General features: G+C 44.6%; 1 protein-coding gene across 8 annotated transcripts in view; it reads right to left on the bottom strand.

The window, feature by feature from the left end:
* CUNH1orf112 (chromosome unknown C1orf112 homolog) overlaps positions 1-22,590 on the bottom strand; it is a 132,903-nt gene that overhangs the window by 101,718 nt on the left and 8,595 nt on the right. For 7 of the 8 annotated variants that reach the window (XM_039323991.1, XM_039323989.1, XM_039323993.1 and 4 more), the window contains exons 3-10: positions 19,533-19,621; positions 17,974-18,078; positions 13,943-14,083; positions 9,080-9,242; positions 8,791-8,875; positions 6,330-6,468; positions 5,678-5,758; positions 4,032-4,096 (exon numbers count right to left, since the gene is read on the bottom strand). In XM_039323991.1, the coding sequence (XP_039179925.1) occupies positions 4,032-4,096; positions 5,678-5,758; positions 6,330-6,468; positions 8,791-8,875; positions 9,080-9,242; positions 13,943-14,083; positions 17,974-18,078; positions 19,533-19,621 (868 nt within the window). Of the gene's footprint in view, positions 1-4,031; positions 4,097-5,677; positions 5,759-6,329; positions 6,469-8,790; positions 8,876-9,079; positions 9,243-12,875; positions 13,584-13,942; positions 14,084-17,973; positions 18,079-19,532; positions 19,622-22,590 lie in introns of those variants that run through there. The other variant, XM_039323995.1, reaches the window with a different exon arrangement.

A 22,590-nucleotide genomic window follows, 5' to 3' on the forward strand; every position in this document is an offset into this window, starting at 1 on the left:
ACCCTGGCCTCTCTGGTCCGATGGCACCGGTTCTATGGCTCGAATGCTTAGTAAATGTTGAACGGCTTCGTTCATGAGTCTTTTCTTTGTTTGGTTCCGGGGGTATGGGCAAAAACGGAACCGATTTGGGGGGTTGGAGAGGAACTCTAGGGATAGGCCGTGACGGATGGTGTTTATTACCCATGCATCTGTGGTGGTTGCTTCCCACTGGTGGGCAAACAGGGTGAGTCTGCCCCCTATGGGAAGGACTGATGAGGAGTCATCTGGAGCGGCGGAACGGGCGGTTATTCCTGCGAAAGGGCTGCTTGCCTTGCGCTTGCTGCCTGGGTCTTGAATTTTGTCTCTCTGTTTGTCTCTCCTGTCTATCCTGTCTGGCCTGAAAGGGCTACGATGACTGAGAGTAGCCAAACCTTGCCCCTGCACGAAAGGACTGCATCCTTGAATAGTGACCGGGGCGTCTTTCCTGTCTCTTGAGGATGTGATTAAGGACCATGCGCTTGTCCTTGTTCTCTGTTAGGTAAGGTGTCAGTGCATCCCCAAATAGTTTGCCTCCCTGGTATGAGGCGGATGCCAGCTTCCATTTGGATTTGGCATTGGCTTGCCAATGTTTTAGCCAAAGCATGCGCCGGGCCGTGATGCTGGAGGCGATGGTCCTGGCCAAGAATCTGGCCGCTTGGAGTGTTGCATCTGCCGCGTACTCTGTGGCCGCTACCATCTTACTGAGTTCCTGCTGCATGCGGATGTCCTCTGTTGGTACCCAGTTCTGTAGTTGCTGGAGCCAACAGAGTGTGGCTCTGCTGAAGAAAGAGGCGGAGGTTGCAGCCCTGGTAGCCCATGCCGCTGCCTGGTGTGTTCTCCAGTAGGTGGACTTGCATTTGCGGTCCTCGGCCTTAAGGGCCTCGGAGAAGTCACCAGATATGGCAGTAGACGATACTAAGGGCCCTAAGGGCTCATCTACCATGGGCACCTCCAACGCCTCCTCCAGTTCCTTGGCTACGTTATACAACCTCTTGTCAGTGTTACCTGGAAGAGGAAGGGAAGTTGGAGAGGACCATTGTTTCCTGACCGCGTTCAGGAACAAGGCAGGGCAGGGGATGCGATGTTGAGTCGTTACCGGTTCCACGAACCTCGGGTCGGCCTCCGCGTCAGAAAGAACAGGTTCTGATGGAGTTCCCTGTCTGAGATGAGCCGTGGATTCAGCCTTACGTAGTAAGGTAACAAAGAGAGAGGGGTTAAAGAGACCATGAACGAGGGCACCTCAGGTGGGGCGTCCTCGTCTTCGGACATTTGGACCATTTGCTCTGTACCTGGTTGGTCAAGGTAAGAATCCTCGGAAAGAGATGATTCGGATGGAGAGGATGGACATTGCAGTGTCCCCGTTTCCTGCTGGTGACCGGTCTTGGGCCTGGACGTTCCTGGCCTGGGAGCCAGAGCCCTAGCTTCAAGGGCTCGGTCTACAGCCTGTGCGATCAGGGCTGCCAGGCGATCCTCCGACAGTAGCGGAGGTGCCTTGCTAGGTTGTTGTCCTGCTGCCATGGGTGTGAATGTGGCCTCGGTAGGCCCGAGACACCCATGGTGAGGAAGATTGGGAGAGGGAAGAGAACTCACCTGTCCCGCATCGCGCAAGGAACTGAGACGATTCCCCCGTCGACCATACCCCCAGTGGAGAAGATGAGGCTCCAAGGGGTAATTCAGGAGCTAGGCCCCCGTTCTGAGTTTTTTCCAACCTGGCCCTTTTCTGCGCCCTAGCGAACTCTTTTTCTAGGGCCTGGTGTCTCCTGCTTGCCTGTTTGTCCGTCTTCCTGGAAGATATTTTGGCAGATCTGGCCTTAGTAGCTGCTACCTTGTCGCTGCCTTCCGGGCCAGACAGGCCTGATGTGGATGGCAAGGCTCCTGTCGAGGGAATGATGGCTTCCTCCATTCTCCAATAGCACAGGACCACAGTAGGGGGATCCCGGTATTAGGAGAGAATACACACTGAGTAAGGACAGACACACTACTGGGGGCACCTGGAGCCCAGGTACAGCCTCTGCACCCAGATACTAACAATGGCTGTGCACGGATAAGGACAGACACACTAATGGGGGTGCCTGGAATCTGGCTTGGAATGCTGTGGATAAGGACAAACACACGATAGGGGGCGTCTGGAATCCCAGCGGTTGTTATCCGGATAAGGACAGGCACACTACTAGAGGAGCCTGGAATCCGGGTGGAGCCAATCAAATAGTGGATACTTGGAAGCAAGGCACACCAAGTCCTGGAAAAATGGAGATCACTAAGGTGAAGATCAATATTCGTGCCCTTGTGGACTCTCTGAAAAAGGGGTCTCTTCTTATCCTAAAGGCAGTATTCACCCTCTCTCTAGGAAGGGGCTTACCCCTTTCGTTGTTCCCAATGCTCTCCTTAGCTAGGCCTGTATTTATTTATTTATTTATTTATTTAAGTATTATTCAGGTCGCTTGAGTCACTGTGAAGGTCCGATAGAGGAGATAAGACCGCGCACGCGCAGGAAATGGCTTCCACGCATGCGCAGTGACTCCCCTGCTCAGTGAAGAGGGTTACTACCGTGCGTGCGCAAAGATGGCTGCCGCGCATGCGCAGTGATCCTTCTTCTTGCCTGAGCCACGTGGAGCCTAACAAAGGATCCGCGCGAAATTTGAAATGTAGGTCCGAGCAGAATGATCGGGCTGCGCTCCCGGCTCTTGTTATCGTAAGATTAGAGCCTGAACGTGTGAATTCCAGGGATTGCCTCCCCCCGTGCGTGCCCCCCGCCCCTTTTCCGGCTCGCTAGTCTGAAGCCTTATGGGTCCGGTGCTGCCCAAGGGAATTAAATGAGGGAACTGTATCTTCAGTGGAGCTGCAGCCGCAGGCTCCGCTCGCGCTCCCCAGCTGGCTAAACTAGTTTTTTTAGCTGCCAGCTCGGTTTTCTCCGGCTGGAATGAGGAGAAGGAGGGGGTGAGGGGGAGTGGGGGGGGAGGGAGGATCACCTTCCTTATCTAGATTGATGTTCTCAGCAGGAGAATACTTCTTAGTCTTTGCTAAACAGTCTGGATTAATTAGTAATCCGATCTTTTCTCCCCCCCAATGCACAGCTACTGGGAAAAATTCACCAAAAAAGAAACTTTCTAATTTTAAATTTGAATAATTTAATTCAAATTAAATTGAATTAAGGAATTAATTTAAGTTGAATTAAAGAATAAATTTGCCTAATTGTTTGCGGAATAATCCACCAATGGAGATTGTACTTGCCTGAGCCAAGTTTGCAATGTCTGACCAGTGGGCGAGATCAGTCAAGACTGGGATATCGTGGTCCAGGATGGGCGTGGCAACTTTGGCTGACTGATCTGATTGGGCAGGAATACAGTCTCAACCCATTGGTGGATTATCCATCTCCAGTGCTGGAGAAACTGAGTTTCTCTATCTTTGATCTATTTTAATTTCTGTTCCAGTTCTGAATAATACAAAACTTTGACTCTTTCCAGCCCATGATAGCTAGCCTTCTCTTGTCTAGTGACCAATGTGTTTGTTGTATGTTTTTCAACTGTTATCTAACAGGATAATATGCTTCCCAAAGACTCCAAATTCAAAGAATTTTTTCCGGGTTGTTAATACCCTCATTCATTTAACAATTCAATTTGAGAAATAGTAGAGAAGCAGTGGAATGGTTTTTGTTTGAAGATGTTGTTGTTGCTATCTGAACCAGAGATCCCTTGAAACAGTATCTTTCTTATAGGAAAACAATTTAATATTTTTAAGTTCCACACTGACTATGGAGGTTAGTTATATGTAAGGCATATAACTAACATACTCGTGTAAGGTATATAACTCAATATACTCAGTACTGGGCTTTAATTTACGTGGCTCATTTCTTGAATATCAAAAATTCCAAAATAATAACTTTGTAATTCCAAATTTGAAAATCATACCTGGAAAATGGCTTTTAAATTAGTTCCAAATTGAAACCCAGAAAATATGGATAGAGGGAGCATTCTATAGTAAGGTCAAATAGTTATTAGCTATGTTTCATTTACCTGTATATCTGAAGATATGTCTGGTGAAGCTGATAGCAAGAATCTACCAGGAATGAAGTGAACTCCTGTAAAGCAAACGGGGTTAACCAGTGTTAAATACAAATGCCAAAAACTCCAAAACCACAAAGAGGAAATACTAAGCAACAGTAAACTGGAATCAGAGGCCAAGAGTCCAGATAGGGTTGTGCTCTCTCTAGAATCTACAGACTGGGAATGCTCTTTAATCCTCAGCTTGCTGGCACATGTGATGAGAAATCTATTATGCTAGTAACTAGTATGCTACTTCCTGAGTCCCTCAAATTTAGCAAATTTTACCTATAACCCAATCACACTCCATCTCAGCTGTTGCAATGTATGCTGCTAAGAGCCAACCTTGAAAAGTACTGCAAAGTTCAGCTGGCTCAAAACATGGTATAGCTAGGTATAAACTAGCACAAGATAGAAGAGTCAAAGGTGTCTATACTGAAATATCTGCTGAGGTAACTCATTGCTTTCCAAGTAATTATTTAGAATAGGGGTGTCAAACTGGCAGCCCACGGGCCAGATGCATCACGCGCGGGCAACTCCGCATCTCTGCAAAGGCAAAAGGTCACAATACGTTATATCACGTGACATGATCAATTTTGACACCCATGGTTTAGAATATTAGTGCTAACTTTTAAAAACCCAACTGGCTTAGGGACTGACTAGCTACAGGAACCATTTCTCTAATACAGGAGTGTCAAACTGCTGGCCCGCAGGCTGGACACGTCACCAGGAAATCGCGCCCATCCCATTGCCGGCACTGGAGAAAAAACTCCGATATGTCGCGCGACATCACGAGTTTGACATGTTTGCTCTAATATATCTACCTAGATATTGAATATCCATTCTTTCTCTCAGAGTTCATTTCTCTGGGACAGAGGAGAGGGCCTTGCACCTGGTATTGCTCCCAGATTGTGGGCTACATTACCATAGAAGTTATTTTGCTCTCCCATTCTCTTTTGCCAGGGCTTTATTTAATTAATTGATGAATTAATAAGAATTATTTTTGTACTTTTAATTTGACTAGCTGCCTTTAGTAGCAAAAGATAGGATATAAGTCACATGCATAATTACAAATAATACACTGATTTAAAACTATGAATTTTAAATTTTGTTATCCTGCAGTCTTGAGGGTTACACATAGTTCTGGCAAGGCAATGGAGAGACTTGCACCATTAAATTAAAGATTCAGATATCAAATGAAGTTTTCTTTTCTGTAATTGAGTAGCCTGTTGGTGCATCACTGTCATTGTAGCTTGACAGCATCTCTGATAAATGACAGGACTGCATTCACTGTTGGGGGCCAAATGATATGCAAGCTCTCCTGGAAGCATTTTAAAGTTGAGAAATGGGGTTAATAATACACTTGCCAATACAATTTAAAGTTACTTAGATGGTAATGTAGTTCAGAATATTTTCATGAAGAAGTATTTTTGTTGATTTAAAAGTACTACATGAAATACTATTAATATTCAAATGGAAGATTTAGAGAAAAAATTAGAAGGTTTTAGTAATGAAGTTTGGCCATGTTCATTTGTAACTTTGGGTAAAAAGTGCATAACACCACCATTAGTAAGAATGCTAAATTAATATTAATAAAATTGAAGCCAATTACAACTTACCTTGATGTAGTGCATTAGAGAATTGGCAAAGAATCTACACAGTTTTATCGTTCTCTGGAATATCTTATAATCAATAATCTCCTATTCAAAAATAAATAAATAAAATAAAATACCTGAAATGTACAGAACTAACAATGTCCTAGAAAAATTATCTAAGTTCAAGTTATATCATTCCCACTCCCCTGGACAAGTCAATTCAGGTAGGAACTGAGGCAACATTTGGGTCTTCTAATCACTGATGTACATGATAATGACAATTTAACATGATCAGAAGAAGTAAGGAGGGAAACACTTGGTTTTATTATGAAATTTGTGGTACAGCTGCTAATGTGCCCCTTTTAGTTGTGTGAATTTAATAATCTAATACAAGTGCTTAAGAATTTTGAAAATAGTTTGAGTTTTAACAAGACCTTTGCTTCCATTGTAGGTCAGGCATTTTATAGCCAGTCTGAAAAAATATATAATTTGTATGCCAGACTATAGCATGCTCAATTTATGAAATCGACATTATTTTTTCCATGAAGTCTCTGCTAAACCACTGCTTCACAGCACCAGATTAAGGCTCGGACCCACATTAGTTAGGACTTGACACTTTTCCTCCCAAGAGATCTGAGAGCATCAGCTTAAGAAAGATGTATTATAATCTATTCACCTGGGTTCCAGACAGTTTCATGTGTTCAGCCAGTTGCAAGCAAGATTGGAAAGAAAACAAGATGTCCTCACAAAGGCCACTAAAGATATCAGAATGTTTCAAACTGTCCTTTATTAAGGATTTGTGCTTGAGAATCTGCCTGGCAAAGACAAATATTCAACAGTTCTTAACAGTTTTCAATAGTTTGGCATCATTCTTTCTAACAATGAACAAGTGTTGATATGGCAACTAGTATATATGGGGAAGATCAGCATCTGTCACTATTGATGCAGACAACATTAGAGGAATTGAAAAAAGATCTTAGTTTTCTCTTTTTTCTTTTTCTTGTACTTCAGGCTTACACTTGTGACAAAATGCCCCGGGTTCACAGATTCATGTTGAGTGATCTAACAGATATTGAATCGACAGTGGTCCTGACTAGATGAATGCAAGTAGCATTTTCTGATCTTAGTCAAGACTGATCAAACTGTAGCATCCAGAAACAGGACTCACATTCTACAAATTGGGAAGGCTCATATACGTGTGGTTTTCCCCCAAAGTTGATTGTAGCTGCTCTCAGAGATGTCTGAGTCTTGGAGTTACAACCTGCTTGGGGCAAGCTTGACAAAACAGATAAACCACACAGTTTTCTTTTGGGGTCATAAGTCAGAACAAATGCTGACTAAAGATCAAGAACTTATTGTCACAGTTTTGCTGTTTTCAAAAAGCATCCTTATAGGCTCTGAAGATTAATCAAATGAGATCACCAGATACCGGATATTCAGAGAATGCTGAAAAACTATCCCAAAAGAACAAGCCATGATCTTACCAGCAGTCAGAAGTGGAAGAAGACGTTTCTGTACATAATACTACAAAATGGGTATTATTCCTGCCCCAAATATGGTATAGGGCAATGGTGGCGAAACTATGACACGCACGCCAGAGGCGGCACTCGGAGCCCTCTCTATGGGCACATGTGCTGTTGCCCCAGCCCCACCTTCCCCCATGACCCCCTACTCACCAGCAGCTCCCTCAGAGAGTCGCCTGAGCGCGGCCCACGCGAAGCAGCGCAGCAAAGCACATGGACCCAGGCAACTGGAACAAGACTCCACCCTCGCACTTCATTGTGCACAGATGATGCTGCAGGATGTGGGCAGAGGGCATGGCCGCCATGGCGCTGCTGGGCCACCATGGCGATCTGCGACAGGTCATGGAGGCGGTGAGTGGCCCTGTGGGTGGGCAGGGCGGGGGCAAAGCAGGCTGGGGGTGGGGACAGAGTGGTGGGATGGGACGAAGCGGGGGTGGTTTTTGGGATCTCAGTCTCTAAAAGGTTCGCCATCACCGATATAGGGTCTCCTGCTCAAGCAAGAGGTTGGACTAGAGTAGACATGTCCAACTCGCGATGTCACGTTATATTGCGCGACGTATTGGAACTTTCCCCCCATTGCCGGCAATGGAATGGGTGTTAGAATCTAATTATAATTCATCTGTAGTTATCAACTATAGAAAACCCCATTTCTGCCTTCTATGGATTCTGTCATACGATGAAGGGAAGGGGGGTGAGCAAAGGGGCTTTATGGCCCTCACTTCCTTCAGTACACTTCAAAGGGACTGGATGTGGATATCACCAAAAGGACTAACCATAACAATGGGGCTATTACCTTTCATGTACTCCTCTCTGAAGTCTCCCTCCAGCCGGCAGTAAGGAAAAGGGGGTGGGAATGTAATGCCTGAGACTGTTGCTGGAAGAAGGGGGTGATTGGGTGGGGCTACTGGGGAACCCCTTAAAACCTTGAATGGGAGAGCTTGGACCCCAAGTCCTGTCTAGAACGCCTGCAACCATTTTCTCTTAATAAAGGATGCCTGTTGGAAGAATTATTCCAAGAGTTCTGTCTTCTTAAGATGCAAAGTGGGGTGGGTCTTTACAATGGGCGTGGTTTCGTTGTGATATGTCTGGCCGCGGGCCGGCAGTTTGACACCCCTGGACTAGAAGACCTCCAAGGTCCCTACCAACCCTGTTATTCTATGTTCTACATCAATAATAAGAACAGTGAAGAACTTTATAATTAGTCAGATGGTCCTGGAAGTCAAATTTAGATTGCTAGCTAGGGAAGAGATTTAGAACAGACAAAAGAATGTACTTCTACCCAAAAACTCGTAAGTTATCTGTGGAATTAATTTAACACAGGATATGGCGATAGCCATTAACTTAGATGGCTTTAAAGGGGTATTAGATACATTCATGGAGGTCTATCAAAGTCTTGAAGACTTAGTAGTCCTCCTACTTGGGAAAATCAAGCCTCTGTACACCAGCTGAAGTGAAACAATGAAGAGAGAAGATAGGTCTACATCTTCTGCTACTGAATACTCCCAACATTCCCCGTGTGCTACTGCAAGATACAGAATGCAGGATGGAAACCCTATCCAATTCCATTTCAAACTCCAGATTATATAATTAATACAATTGATAGCTTAAAATTACCTGATTATAAACTTCCATGTGTTTGCGTGAAGTGCATGATCTATGCTGGAAATAGCAGAACAGATCTCCAGCATAGTGTGAATCACTATAGAGAAAATAAATATAAAAATAAAATGCAAGACAAAAATCAGTATTGAATACAATAGATGGCTATGTTGAATATATAGTCAATGAAGACTTTCTATTACTTTCATGAAATTATCTTTCTTTAACATCAATGTTCATCAAAGAGAATTTGAACATTTAGTGCCATGTACTAATAAAGTGAGATCTGTTTAAAAATACACACCTGATGCCATAATTTTTATGCTGTCTTCAGTAGCACAGGAATTTACAGACAAAATATCCAATAGCATCATAAACTCTTTTTGCAAACTATAGGTCCCCTTAAACAAAGACTGTAGTAAATCAGAAACCATGTGGAAACACTCTGCATATAAAGATTCACTGCTCTGTAGCAAAACAAAAATTCAAAAATAAAATTATTAGATTACCAGATCAGCAGTTGATATGGTCCAAGAAACTTGGAAGCATCTATTCTTCTTTGTCTATTATGGAGCAGCTCCTGCTGGGTCTTTTTTGTCCATAACAGACAAAGAAGAAAACAATAAACAAAGCAATGTTGTCATTCCATACGTTGTAGGAATATCACAAAAGCTCAGGAGAATTTTCAGCCAACACAACATACGTGCACATTTCAAACCCAAGAATACACTAAGGAGAGGTTTGTCCACCTCAAGGATAAAACACCCAGATACAAACTGAGTAATGTGGTAAATGCAGTACAATGCAGTGAGCCATGTATAGATCTGTACATTAGGGAAACCAAACAACCACTTCATAAATGCATGGCACAATATAGGAGAATAAACCCATCAGGACAAAATTCAGCAGTCCATTTGCATTTAAAAGACAAAGGCCACTCTTTCAAAGACAGCAAAGTCCACATTTTGGACAGAGGACCACTGGTTTGAAAGAGGGGTCAAAGAGGCCATCTGTCAAAATTGAACAGCCCTCTCTAACAGAGGGGGAGGGAGACAACATCATCTATCTCTACAACACAGTCCTTTCAGCAAATGTCTATGGAAATTCTCAATCATCCAGGTATGATTGTCCCAAAGGTGCTTTTTTCAGGAGGCAACTGACTTTATTTTTTCTTGAAGACGTTTCATTTATTATCCAAGAAGCTTCCAGTACTTCTTGGATAAGAAGCGAAATGTCTTCAAAGAAAAAACAAGGAAGTCCAATTGCCTCCTGAAAAAAGCACTTTTGGGGCAACCATACCTGGATGACTGAGAATCTCCATAGACATTTAGCTATGCACTTTGGGATGGACACCCTTCGAATGGTGCGAGAGTATGAACGGATTTCCAGAAAACACTGCAGACTACAGGAACCATTTGTGCTTCAGTTTGAGATTCAGACAACAGACACATCCCCAACCGCCTGCGCCTGTCTTTAATAGTGAAGGGACAAAGGGCAGAAAAAAACATCTTGCAGCCAAGAAGGCTTGGCACACATTTGCACTACTCAGGACACAGGTAAACGTCCAAATGGTCCCAACGACTCTCTAAAAGAATGCAAATGACCAGCTGTCTGCAAGCAATACAAATCCTTTCATTTCCCTCCATCTACCGTGTTTCCCCAAAAATATGACCTATCCCAAAAATAAGCTCTAGCTTGACTTTTATGTGTGTTTCTAATATAAGCCCTACCCCCCCCAATAAGCCCTATTTAAGAGCCTGCACAACTGGCAGCCTGCCCAGTCCATCACACCGTCTGGTTGTTTGTAGTGCTGCTGCCATGGGGTGAGACAAGGCAGGTGGGGGGGTGGAGTGCACCATGCACCCCCACCCACTTACCTGAGGGCCCTCGCAGCCAGGCCTCCCATGTCCCAACACCTGCCTCGCCTTGTGGCAGTGGCACCAACAGCTCCATCCAGCAGGAGCCCGCATGGCCACCAGCTGACTTCTGCTTGCAGCAAGAGGCCACACAGCATGTCAGTACACCGCCACAAGGCGAAGCAGGTGGGGAGGTGGAACTGCCCCACACACCCTGTACCCACTTATCACAGGGCCCCTACAGCCAGGCCTCCCATGCCTAATCCTAACCCCTACTCCCCTCCCAGGGCAACCACAATGCTTAATTCCAACCCTAACCCACAATGAAATCAAGTTTGATGCCCTAATTTAATGGTAGATTTAGGGAACAATATTTTGACCCCCAGACAAGATGAGTGCAAAAAGAAAGAGCTATTCCGTAATGTTCAAGACAGGAATTGTGGAGGACTAATGGGGCAAGAACCTTATTGCTTTCTGCAAAGGGAAGTTGGATTTCATATGGTCTGAAAATGGTGAGTAGAGTACGATAACCTCAGTCAATAGGTGGACAAGGGAAATGCTAAGAAGCACAAGTGTGGATCAGGTGAGCAGCCATTATTTTCTGAACTGGAAGACAAATCTGTGAATGGATTGCTGAAAGGAGAGCAAAGGTTTGGTTGTGCCAGGGCTGATATTCAAGCATTTGGCCTTGCAATGGCACCACAGTTAGAAATATCCCCAGAAGAATTTAAAGCACCACAACACAGGCTGGATGGCTTCCTTCAGCGATATGAACTGTCTCTTAAGAAGATTGACAACACTGTTCAAGCTGCAAGACACTGAACTTATTAAACGTGCACTTGCATTCAAATCCTTTGTTGATGGCATCAACTTTTCTAAATACCAACATGATTGCTATAGATGAAATTGCAATGTTTATGGGCCAAGGATCTCAAATGATAATTGATCAGAGGGGTGCCTCGTCAATCTACATTCCCTCTACTGGTTGCAAAAGTGCACGTGTTACCTGTATTTTGGCAATTCATCTGGATGGAAACAAAGCCCCACCTCTAATCATCACTAAGGGCAAGAAATATAAGATTGAACGTGTTTCAGGAATTTTGTGTTCTTGAAACCGAAAAAGCCTGATGTGCACAAGCAGTTATAAGGAAGTGGATCAATTTAATGCTTTCACTTGTTCTGCGAAGTAGCAAAAGAGATCTGCTAGTCTGGGATTCAGCCAGCACTCACTGCTCTAAAAACATGAAGCAGTTCCTTGCAGAGAGAAGAATAGATTAAATAATGATTCCTGCAGGAATGACTGCCTATCTCCAGACTCTTGATATTGCAATAAACAAGCCATTCAAGGACCATTTGCACAGGGAAATCAATGACTACATTAAACACAGAATGAAGAGAAATCAGTGTGGAAACTTTGTGAAGCCTAGTCTGCCAGAGGTCGTGACTTGAGTGAATAATTTGTGGGATAAAATCACTGACAGCTGTGTTGCCACTGCACTATGAGCAGGCTACATGGCAAAAAAGTGCTCATTTAAGGAGCTCTATTGCTGGACATAAGAGATTGGGGCCAATGTTTCTACAGGAAATGGAGTCACAAGATATTCAGGCCAGGTTTGGACAGTTATGACAATGTTCCAGAAGATAACGACATGACTGTATTTGAATAAATGTAGATTGTTGTACATCAGCATTGTGATTGCCCTGGAGGTGGTGGTTTTAGGCATTGTGAGCTAGGGTTAGGTTAGGCATTGTGGTTGCCCTATAAGGGGAGGGGGGGTAGGAATTGTGGGTTAGGGTTAGGCATTGTGGTTGCCCTGGGGGAGGTAGGCATTGTGGGTTAGGGTTAGGCATTTTGGTTGCTGAACAATGGGGATTCTGGACCACTTTCATTTCTATTATACCAGACAGCAGGAGGACCAAGAGAATTCAAGCAACGGATCCACTCATGGGCCGTTTCCATTATGACCCCTCCCCCATGACTGTCCCGTTTGGCTGGAGCACCTGCATCGCATAAACTTTTGCTCCACATGACTTGGACATCTGTCCAGTGAATCTTCGGCACCGAAAAACTCATGTTGCCTTCCTTCTATCCAAGGCGGCAGCAGCAGGAATGGGCGGGAGCATTTCTCCCTCTTCCAGGGAGATCCTGGACAGGAACACCCCCCCCCCCATGCCAGCCTGCTCTCTTACCCCTCTGCATAAGCAGGGACTGGCCCTGGTATGGCGCCACAAGGGATAACTCACCAAATGTCCCAGGCTCCTGTCCCTGCAGCCAATCAGTGTGCCGAGAGGTGGGCCTCTGCCTTCCATCGGATGACACTGGCCAGGACGTTGGATAAGGCAGGCAGTGGGACTGCAAGCGGTGGGCTTTTGGCTGTGTGCAGCAGGCAGGGAACGCGGCACCTGAAGCACCTCTTTCTGGACTTTCTCTGGGTGTGGTGCACTGAAGGTAGCGCCCTACTCACTTCCCATGAAGAACCCGTGGTCAGCCGGAAAAAAAAAACCCTCAGGTCTTACTGCTGGAGTCCAAAGGAAGTGAGTGGCCACAGAAGTGGGCCGGCAGCCACACGGGCTCCTGTTGGTGCCGCCATTGCGAGGTGAGGCAGGTGTCAGGGTGTGGGAGGCCTGGCTGCAGGGGCACTGAGGTAAGCGGGTGGTGGTGTGTAGGCAGCTCCACCCCCTTCCCCACTTGTCTCACCTCATGATGGTGGCACTGGCACAACGTGCCGCATGGCTTCCTGCAAGCGGCTACAAGTGGCCGTGAGCAAGCAGAAGAAGTGGGCCTCCTGTACATGGAAAAACTAGGACATTCCCTGAAAATAAGACCTAATGCCTCTTTCGGAGGCAAAAAAATGTAAGAACGAGTCTTATTTTGGAAAAATATGGTAGTCAGAACTGAAGAAGCTTCTTGGATGAGGTGAAATGTCTTCAAAGAAAAAGCAAGGAAGCCTCCTGAAAAAAAAAAAAAACCTTTGGGACAGTTCTTTCAGCAGTTCCAAGAAGTCTCTACGCCCATTTGCTCTACTCAGGTGATCCTGATGATATAGATAAACCTCCAGGTGGCCTCAATGACTTTCTAAATTGAATGCAAATGACCAGCTGTCTACAAGGAATATAAATGCTTCCATTCCCCACCATCCAGTCAGAGCCTGGATGAGAAGCAAAACATCTTCAAAGAAAAACAAGAAGCTCCAGTTGCCTCGTGAAAAAGCACCTTTGGGATAACTATGACCTGGATGACTGAGAATCTCCACAGACACTTCACCAGTTTTGAATCTGTCAGCTCATTTTCAAAACATAGTCTCACTAACCTTGCAGTGTAGAAATGCATTCTTGATTACATGAAGAACAGAAGAGGGAAGGCTATAGATATGTTCTAAGGGTACCATCTCCTGTCTACTACAAATGTGTTGCACACAACCTGTTATTACTTCTAACATATGTATCAGGGCCTGTAAGAAAAAATATTAATAAAAGAATCAATAAATGTTGCAAAAAGAATATTGCAGCATAAATATGATGTCTTAAAATTATCAACTTAACTGTTAAATTTTTACTTCAAAGAAGAATAACAAAATAAATACTTTGGACATCAATATTTTTAATAAGTTTTAAAATATATATCTCCATGTTTAGCCATTCTACAAAGATATAATGATTTGTTTACATCTAATGATGTCAGCTAAACAAAGATCAAACTGATTTTGTTTCTTTGCAAAGGCAATGTTTAAACTTGAGAATATGTATGAAAAAATATTTTTTATTAGTTCAGTGGCAGGTTCAACCTACAGTAAGTTGATCTTAACAATATAGCTGCCTTGGGCAGAAAAACATTCATCTGAAAAATCCAGCAACTCAAGAGAAAAAAGTAGCAGTTGCAATTAATTGCTTTTTCTGAAATTACATGTTATTAGCAAATTATTAGACAAACTAAGGACTGCTGGTTTGTCATTTCAAAGATACCATATTTTCCAGCATATAAGATGACTTTCCAAAGCATGCAAATTGGCTCCAAAGTTGGGGGTTGTCTTATATGCCGAGTCGTCTTATATGCCAAAAAATACGGTATCTCCTTATCTAAACAGAATAACTAAGGACAAAACAGTGGTGATAACAGGAGCAACTTCTAACTTCCTGCTGGCTTAACCACAGCTGACTGCCCTCCAACAGCCAATGGTGGGACTGGTCTACCCCACCTCTAGTTGACTAGAGCATGACTGGTCTGCTGAACCTCTGGGTGGCAGTATTGCAGCACTGAAGGCGCCACAAATTTGTCAAATTTCAATTCCACAGGAGTCATGGGCCCCAGATTTTGGATGCGTTCTGTAATCTAGGCCATTTGGGGTACCTTGGTTCAAAAATTGTTGCCCTATGATGCACAGTTTCATTCAGTTAAAGGTTATACACATGAGAGTTTTAGTAGTTATATAAATTACATTTAGTACCATGTTTCCCCGAAATTAAGACTCGGTCTGATATATATTTTTGCCTCCAAAAGAGACACTAGGTCTTAATTTCAGAGATTTCATGTCTTACCTTAGGACTACCGCAGCCAGGCCTCACACGCCCCAACATCTGTTGTGCCGCTGCTTGACTTCTGCAGCCTCTTGCCGCCGCCTGTGCCCGGACGCCATGCGTTGCATAGCGCTATTGCCACTCCGCCTGGCAGGATGCCACATGGCATTTTGGACCATTGCCACTGCTCATGTGCTTTGGGCCACTTCCGTGCTTGCACAGCTCTTTGGGCTGCTTCGGCTGCTTGCCCAGCACTTAGGGCTGCTTCTGTTGCTCACGCGCTTCAGGCTGCTTCTGCTCCTTGCACAATGGGAGGACATTGCATGGCTCTTTGGGCCATTTTCATAGCAGAAATGGCCCAAAGCACCACGTGATCTACTGCCACGAGCAACAGAAGCAGCCCGAAGTGCTGCGCAAGCAGCCCAAAGCGCCATGCGGCATCCTGCTAGAAGGAGTGGCAACGGAGCAATGTGCCACATGGCATCAGGCCACAAGTGGCGGCAAGAGGCTGCAGAAGTCAAGCAGCGGAATGACAGGTGTTGGGGCATGGGAGGCCTGGCTAAGGTGGTTCTACTGGTAAGGTAAGTGGATATGGGGCGCATGGGCAGCTTCACCCCCCTACCCCTATCCTACCTTGATTTTTAGGAGTGTGCCCTAAAGCTTTGGAGTAAAGCTTATATTATGGCCACCCCAAAAAATCAAATTAGGGCTGGGTCTTTCAGGGAAACACAGTAATTATATATTGTGGGGGTTACTGAGAAACTGGAAAATTACTCAATTATATTTTTTTCAGTTTATAAAGATATTTACAGTAGGTTCTTGTCTTCACAACATGAGAGCAAAATCTAAACCCTATAGAAGTTTCACTAGGAACTGAATGTTGTCCATTCGTCTGGAATGGTATAGGACAGAGGTGTCAAACTCAATTTCATTGAGGGCTGCCTCAGCATTGTGGTGCTCTCGGGGGTAGGGCAGGGGAGCATGGCCCATTGGGTGAGTGTGGCTGCGGTGGTCATGACAGACTGGGTGGGTGTGGCCACCTTGATGTTGCTCGTGGGGGGACGCCTATGGGGACCGGGCAGGGGAAGATCCAGGAGGTCTCTGGTGGGTGGGGCGGTGGGCAGGAGGTTCATCCTGCAGGGCAAGGCAAGGCAGGGCAGGGGTTCCATTTCGGTAGGGCAAGGCAAGGTGAGGCAGGGGCCGTGGCTACTGCTGCCTGACACCATTGGCCCCTGCACACAGAGGCCAGCGAGTGCTTGGGGGCCAACGGTGTCTGTCAGCAGCCACAGCCTGCCAGCCCCTCGACCAGCACACTCTGAGGCTCTGCAGCCTGCTACGAATACTGGGCCAGCCCTCTAGCAGCAGATGGAGTAGAGGAAGGGGGAGGCACGTGATGCAGACCGTCAGACGCACCTACTCCGTCCCATATATTTTTGCTTGTGGTTGGAGAGCAGGTTGCTGCTGGTCATCTCCTTGGCCCCCTCGCAGATCTTGCCATTAGCCTGTGTGTGGAGCCTGTTTCCCTCATGCACATAACATACTTTGGCCCCATCTTGGGCTGCCGTCGCCAGCAGCTCGCACAGGTCCATTAGGCCACTGCCACTGCCTGGACCATCTGGCCGCCCAGCACAAAGGAGGTGAAACAGCTGGCTAGCAAGCTCGAGTAGGAGGTGATAGAGCATGCCCAGGGCCAGCAAGCAAAAGGCCACCCCAAGCGGGGAAAGCCGGATCCCCATCGGTGCCAGGGCCCCCCAGTCCCAGCTAGGATTGCGTGTCTCCCCCCCATCTCTGCTGGGCCTGGGCGGCCATGATGCCAATGGGAATCTGGCTTTCCCCACTTGGGGTGGCCTTTTGCCTGCTGGCTCTGGGCATGCTCTACCACCTCTACTCGGGCTTCCTAGCCGACCGCTTCGCCTCCTTTGTGCTGGGTGGGCCTGCAGCTCTTGGCGATGGCCTAATGGACTTGTATGAGCGGCTGGCGGCTGGTACTGAGGTCCGTGAGGGGAATGCGCTCCACCTGTAGGCCAAGAGCAAGACTCTCAAGTGGGCTGAGATGACCAGTGGTGACCTGCTCTCCAATCAAAGAGCTGGGACAGAGTAGATATGTCCAGCGATCCGCATCACATGCCCCCCCCCCGACTCCGCATGCTGCTGGAGCACTGCTGCTGGAGGGCTGGCCCAGTATTCACAGTGGGCTGTGCAGCCTCTGCTGCCAGATACCGTCGGCCCCTGTGTGCTCACTCTCTCCTGTGCGCACGCCTTGGGGTCTGCCGGGCTGGCCAGGGCAAGGGCGGCGGGGGCCAGTCCCTCGCCATCTCCAGGTCATCCCCAGGGGCCAAATATCGGCCAATTGTAAGCCGGATCCAATCTGAAGGCCTTGTGTTTGACATGTCTAGTATAGGAGCTCCTGCCATGGGGAGGAGATTGGACTATAAGATCTCCAAGTCTCTTCCAACCCTATGATTCTATTTCAAAGCATACAGCATTAATGGTTCTCCTTATATTTTTAGCCTGGATGAGAATAGGCAGAAGCACATCAAATATTAATAAAAATCTGCAAAATATGTTCAACACATTTCAGTTTTTACTTTACTAAAAATCAAGACAATTCACAATTGACTCTTACATTTTTTTCATCCAAAAAATAATGGGAATAGATACAGATGCCTTTTAAACAGCCATAGACACATTATATGCAACAGGACAAAAACAGCAACTGCTCATACATTTTCAGTGGATTTACTTTTTGTAGTTGGTATAAATTAGCCCCAAAATCTTAAAATTGTATATAAAAAAAGATATGGACAATTCTTTGAGCTAGATTTACCTGAAGATTGTTTCTTAATATCATGTTTAACTGTACATTCTTATCTGTTAACCTTTTGACTTCATTGGATATTTCATATAATAAAAGGTCAAATAATTCTACGGTCTGTTTGAACAAAAACAATCACAATTAAAACAATATTAACTGAAAGCAATAAATTAAATACAAACGAAACATGATTTGTTATAAAATGGGATGACATTTACTACCCTTGATAGCTTTTAACAAATACAAGAGAAATTCAAGTTATGTAGTGGTTATCAGCCAGGACACTCAAACAAAAAGTCTTCATATAAGCAGACACTGGATTAAGATATCCTATTTAAGTTCCTTCAGAGATCTCTAGAAAGAAACTAAAGAGCATGAGCATTAGGGAACAGGAGTCCCAGCTTTTATTTTCTTGCAGTGCAATAGCACAGCACTACAATAGAAGCTCCAAATTTAACAGACAACTTGGCAGAGAAAGAGGAGGGCCAAGGGGCCATAGGGGGATAGCTAGCAAATACTAAACAAAATTCCAGCTGCATATGAATTATTGTAGCTTTTTTAGATTCCAGCCAATGCTTAGCTAAATTAAATTTGGTTGATCCCACAATACACTTTTTATATTGTGCTTAGGTATATAGATATTTACATAATCTTTTTATTAAAGAAGCATATGGGTAGCCCTCAATCTATGACCATAATGGAGCCTGCCCATTACGGTTGCAAGTGGTGACAACCATTAAGTATGTCTACCTTGCTTAATGGCCGTCATCTCTTGCTCTGATGCTGAAGTTAAATGAACACATGGGTCTTTAAGCGAGCATGGGTGGAGGTAGCCCTGGGAGGCCCAGAACCAGCTGGGTCCATAAAGGAGGCAGACAAGCAACAAAAAGTTTGCAAAGTCAAAAGCAGCCCAGCAGGGGGAGGAACCCAGGTAGATTAGTGCCTAGCATTGCATTCCAATGCCCAAGAGGCTTCTAAACAAGCCTCTATGCTTAGGCAACAAAGGGGCTGGGTGATAGGTGGTGGGCTGGGCCTCTGCCCCAATTAGGTGGCCATCGGGAGACTGCAAACCTTTCCTGGCCCTTGCTAGCTTTTGAAGAAGCCAGCCACCTGCATACATAGGCAAGAGCTTCAGGAAGAGCTTCCCCAAACCTTTCCCTAGCTTAACCCCCTCCCTACACCAGAAACCCTTTCAATAAAGAAAACAGGAAAAAAAGCAAGGAAGACAGACTCACTGATCTAAATGGAAGATTGTAAGTGGAAATCTATGAACATAGCCAGTAGTTATTAGAGCCAGTAGTTATTAGTTAATGCACCAGGCTAGAAACAAGGAGACTGTGAGTTGTAATCCTGTCTTAAGCACAAAGCCAGATGGGTGACTTTGAGCTATTCACTTTCTCTCAGCCCTACAAAGGAGGCAATGGCAAATCACTTCTGAAAAACCTTGCCAAGAAAACTTCAATAACTTGTCCAGGAAGGCAAGATGGAAAGGTGCATATGTATGTGCATGCCTGCACACACACACTAGTTATTAATTCACACTTTTCAGCTCATAACATACAATATCATACCTTTGGAAATATTTTGGAAAAAAAAACTTTCTCCAATTCTGAAAGTTTTATGTGAGGTAGAAATCTCTCTGTCAGAATCCTTAAGACATCTGTAAATAAGTACATTTAATAAAATCATAAATCCAAGGTTTATATCTGAGTTAGGAGTCTCAATGTGACATTTTACAGCTTTTAACTACAAATATGGAAATACTAAACAGATTTTTATCTAAAAGAAAATGATTTATAAGAGTATGAAAAGCAATACTGAGATACAATCTCCAAAATGACAGAATGATCTCAGTGCGAATCCAAGGCAAACTATTCAATATCACAGTAGTCCAAGTCTATGCCCCAACCACTGATGCTGAAGAGGATGAAATTGACTGGTTCTATGAAGCCCTACAGCACCTTATAGAATTAACACCAAAAATTGATGTTCTTATCATCATGGGGGATTGGAATGCTAAGGTAGGAAGCCAAAAGATAACCGGAATAACAGGCACGTTTGGCCTTGGAGTACAAAATGAAGCAGGGCACAGGCTGATAGAATTTTGTCAAGAGAATACAATGGTCATAACAAACACTCTTTTCCAACAACCCAAGAGACGGCTCTACACATGGACATCACCAGACGGTCAACATAGAAATCAGATTGACTATGTGCTCTGCAGCCAAAGATGGAGAAGCTCTATACAGTCAGTAAAAACAAGACCAGGAGCTGACTGTGGCTCAGATCATGAGCTTCTCGTTGCAAAATTTAGGCTTAAATTGAAAAAAGTAGGGAAAAGCACTAGGCCACTCAGGTATGAACTAAATCATATTCCTGATGAATATATAGTAGAGGTGACAAATAGATTTAAAGAATTAGATCTGATAGACAGAGTGCCTGAAGAACTATGGATGGAAGTTCGCAACATTGTACAAGAGGTAGCAACTAAAATCATCCCAAAGGAAAAGAAATGCAAGAAAGCAAAATGACTGTCTGAGGAAGTTTTGCAAATAGCTGAGGAAAGAAGAGAAGTGAAAGGCAAGGGAGAAACAGAAAGATACACCCAACTGAATGCAGAATTCCAGAGAATAGCTAGAAGAGATAAGAATGCCCTCTTAAATGAACAGTGCAAAGAAATAGAAGAAAACAATAGAATAGGGAGGCCCAGAGATCTCTTCAAGAAAACTGGAGATATGAAGGGAATGTTTCATGCAAAGATGGGCATGATAAAGGACCAAAATGGCAGGGACCAAACTGAGGTAGAAGAGATTAAGAAGAGGTGGCAAAATTACACAGAAGAACTATACAAGAACGAGCTTGGTGTCCCCGATAACCATGATGGGGTGGTCACTGACCTCGAGTCAGACATCCTAGAATGTGAAGTGAAATGGGCCTTAGGAAATCTGAGTAACAACAAAGCTACTGGAGGTGACAGTATTCCAGCTGAGCTATTCAAAATCTTAAAAGACGATGCAGTAAAAGCGCTACACTCAATTTGCCAGCAAATTTGGAAAACACAACAGTGACCACAGAATTGGAAAAGGTCAGTTTACATTCCAATTCCAAAGAAAGGCAATGCCAAAGAATGTTTAAACTATCGCACCATTCACATGCAAGTAAAGTTATGCTTAAAATCCTACAAGTTAGACTCCAGCAGTATGTGGATTGAGAACTTCCAGAAGTACAGGCAGGATTTTGAAGAGGCAGAGGAACTAGAGATCAAATTGCCAACATATGCTGGATGATGGAGAAAGCTAGGGAGTTCCAGAAAAACATCTACTTCTGCTTCATTGACTATGCTAAAGCCTTTGATTGTGTGGATCACAACAAATTGTGGCAAGTTCTTAAAGAGATGGGAGTACCAGACCATCTTATTTGTCTCTTGAGAAACCTATATGCGGGTCAAGAAGCAACAGTGAGAACTGGACACGGAACCACTGATCGGTTCAAAATTGAGAAAGGAGTCAGGCAAGGCTGTATTTAACTTACATGCAGAGCACATCATGAGAAACACAGGGCTAGATGAATCCAAAGTTGGAATTAAGATTGCTGGGAGAAATATCAAGCACCTAAGATATGCAGATGATACCACTCTAATGGCAGAAAGTGAAGAGGAACTAAAGAGCCTCTTGATGTGGGTGAAGAAAGAGAGTGCAAAAGTTGGCTTGAAACTCAACATTAAGAAAACCAAAGTCATGGCATCCGGCCCTCTCAATTCCTGGCAAATAGGGAAGAAATGGAGGTAGTGACAGATTTTACCTTCCTAGGCTCCAAGATCAGTGCAGATGGGGACTGCAGCCAAGAAATTAAAAGACGCTTACTCCTGGGGAGGAAAGCTATGGCAAATCTAGACAGCATACTAAAAAGCAGAGACATCACCCTGCCAACAAAAGTACGTATAGTCAAGGCCATGGTTTTCCCAGTTGCAATGTATGGCTGTGAAAGTTGGACCATAAGAAAGGCTGAGCACCAAAGAACTGAGGCCTTTGAACTATGGTGCTAGAGAAGACTCCTGCAAATCCTCTGGACTGCAAGGCGATCAAAGTAGTCAGTCCTAGAGGAGATCAACCCTGACTGCTCTTTAGAAGGCCAGATCCTGAAGTTGAAACTCAAAATACTTTGGCCACCTAATGAGAAGGAAGGACTCACTGGAGAAGAGCCTAATGCTGGGAAAGATTTAGGGCAATAGAAGAAGGAGACAACAGAGAATGAGATGGCTGGATGGAGTCACTGAAGCAGTAGGCGTGAGCTTAAATGGACTCCAGAAGATGGCAGAGGACAGGAGGGCCTGGAGAAACGTTGTCCATGAGGTCACGATGGGCCGGACACGACTTCGCAACTAACAACAATAAGCCAAAATAATGAGAATGATAAAAGATTGCAATTCTAAGCATCCTGATCCTGCAAAAAAGGCAACATCTTTTCAGAAACCTGAGAGTATGGAGCTGTTATTGTCTAAGAAATGTAATATTCTTCGTGTATTAAGCAGAGTTTTAGATAAACATTTTATGATGCTTAGAATTTGTAGTTATATTTAGAATTTGTCTTATCCTCATACAGTAAATATATATTGCCAGAGGGGTCCTT

This window comes from Crotalus tigris, unplaced genomic scaffold, assembly GCF_016545835.1.
Source record: "Crotalus tigris isolate CLP2741 ecotype Arizona unplaced genomic scaffold, ASM1654583v1 scf7180000024291.2576520, whole genome shotgun sequence".
In the NCBI taxonomy this organism is placed as follows: domain Eukaryota; kingdom Metazoa; phylum Chordata; class Lepidosauria; order Squamata; family Viperidae; genus Crotalus; species Crotalus tigris.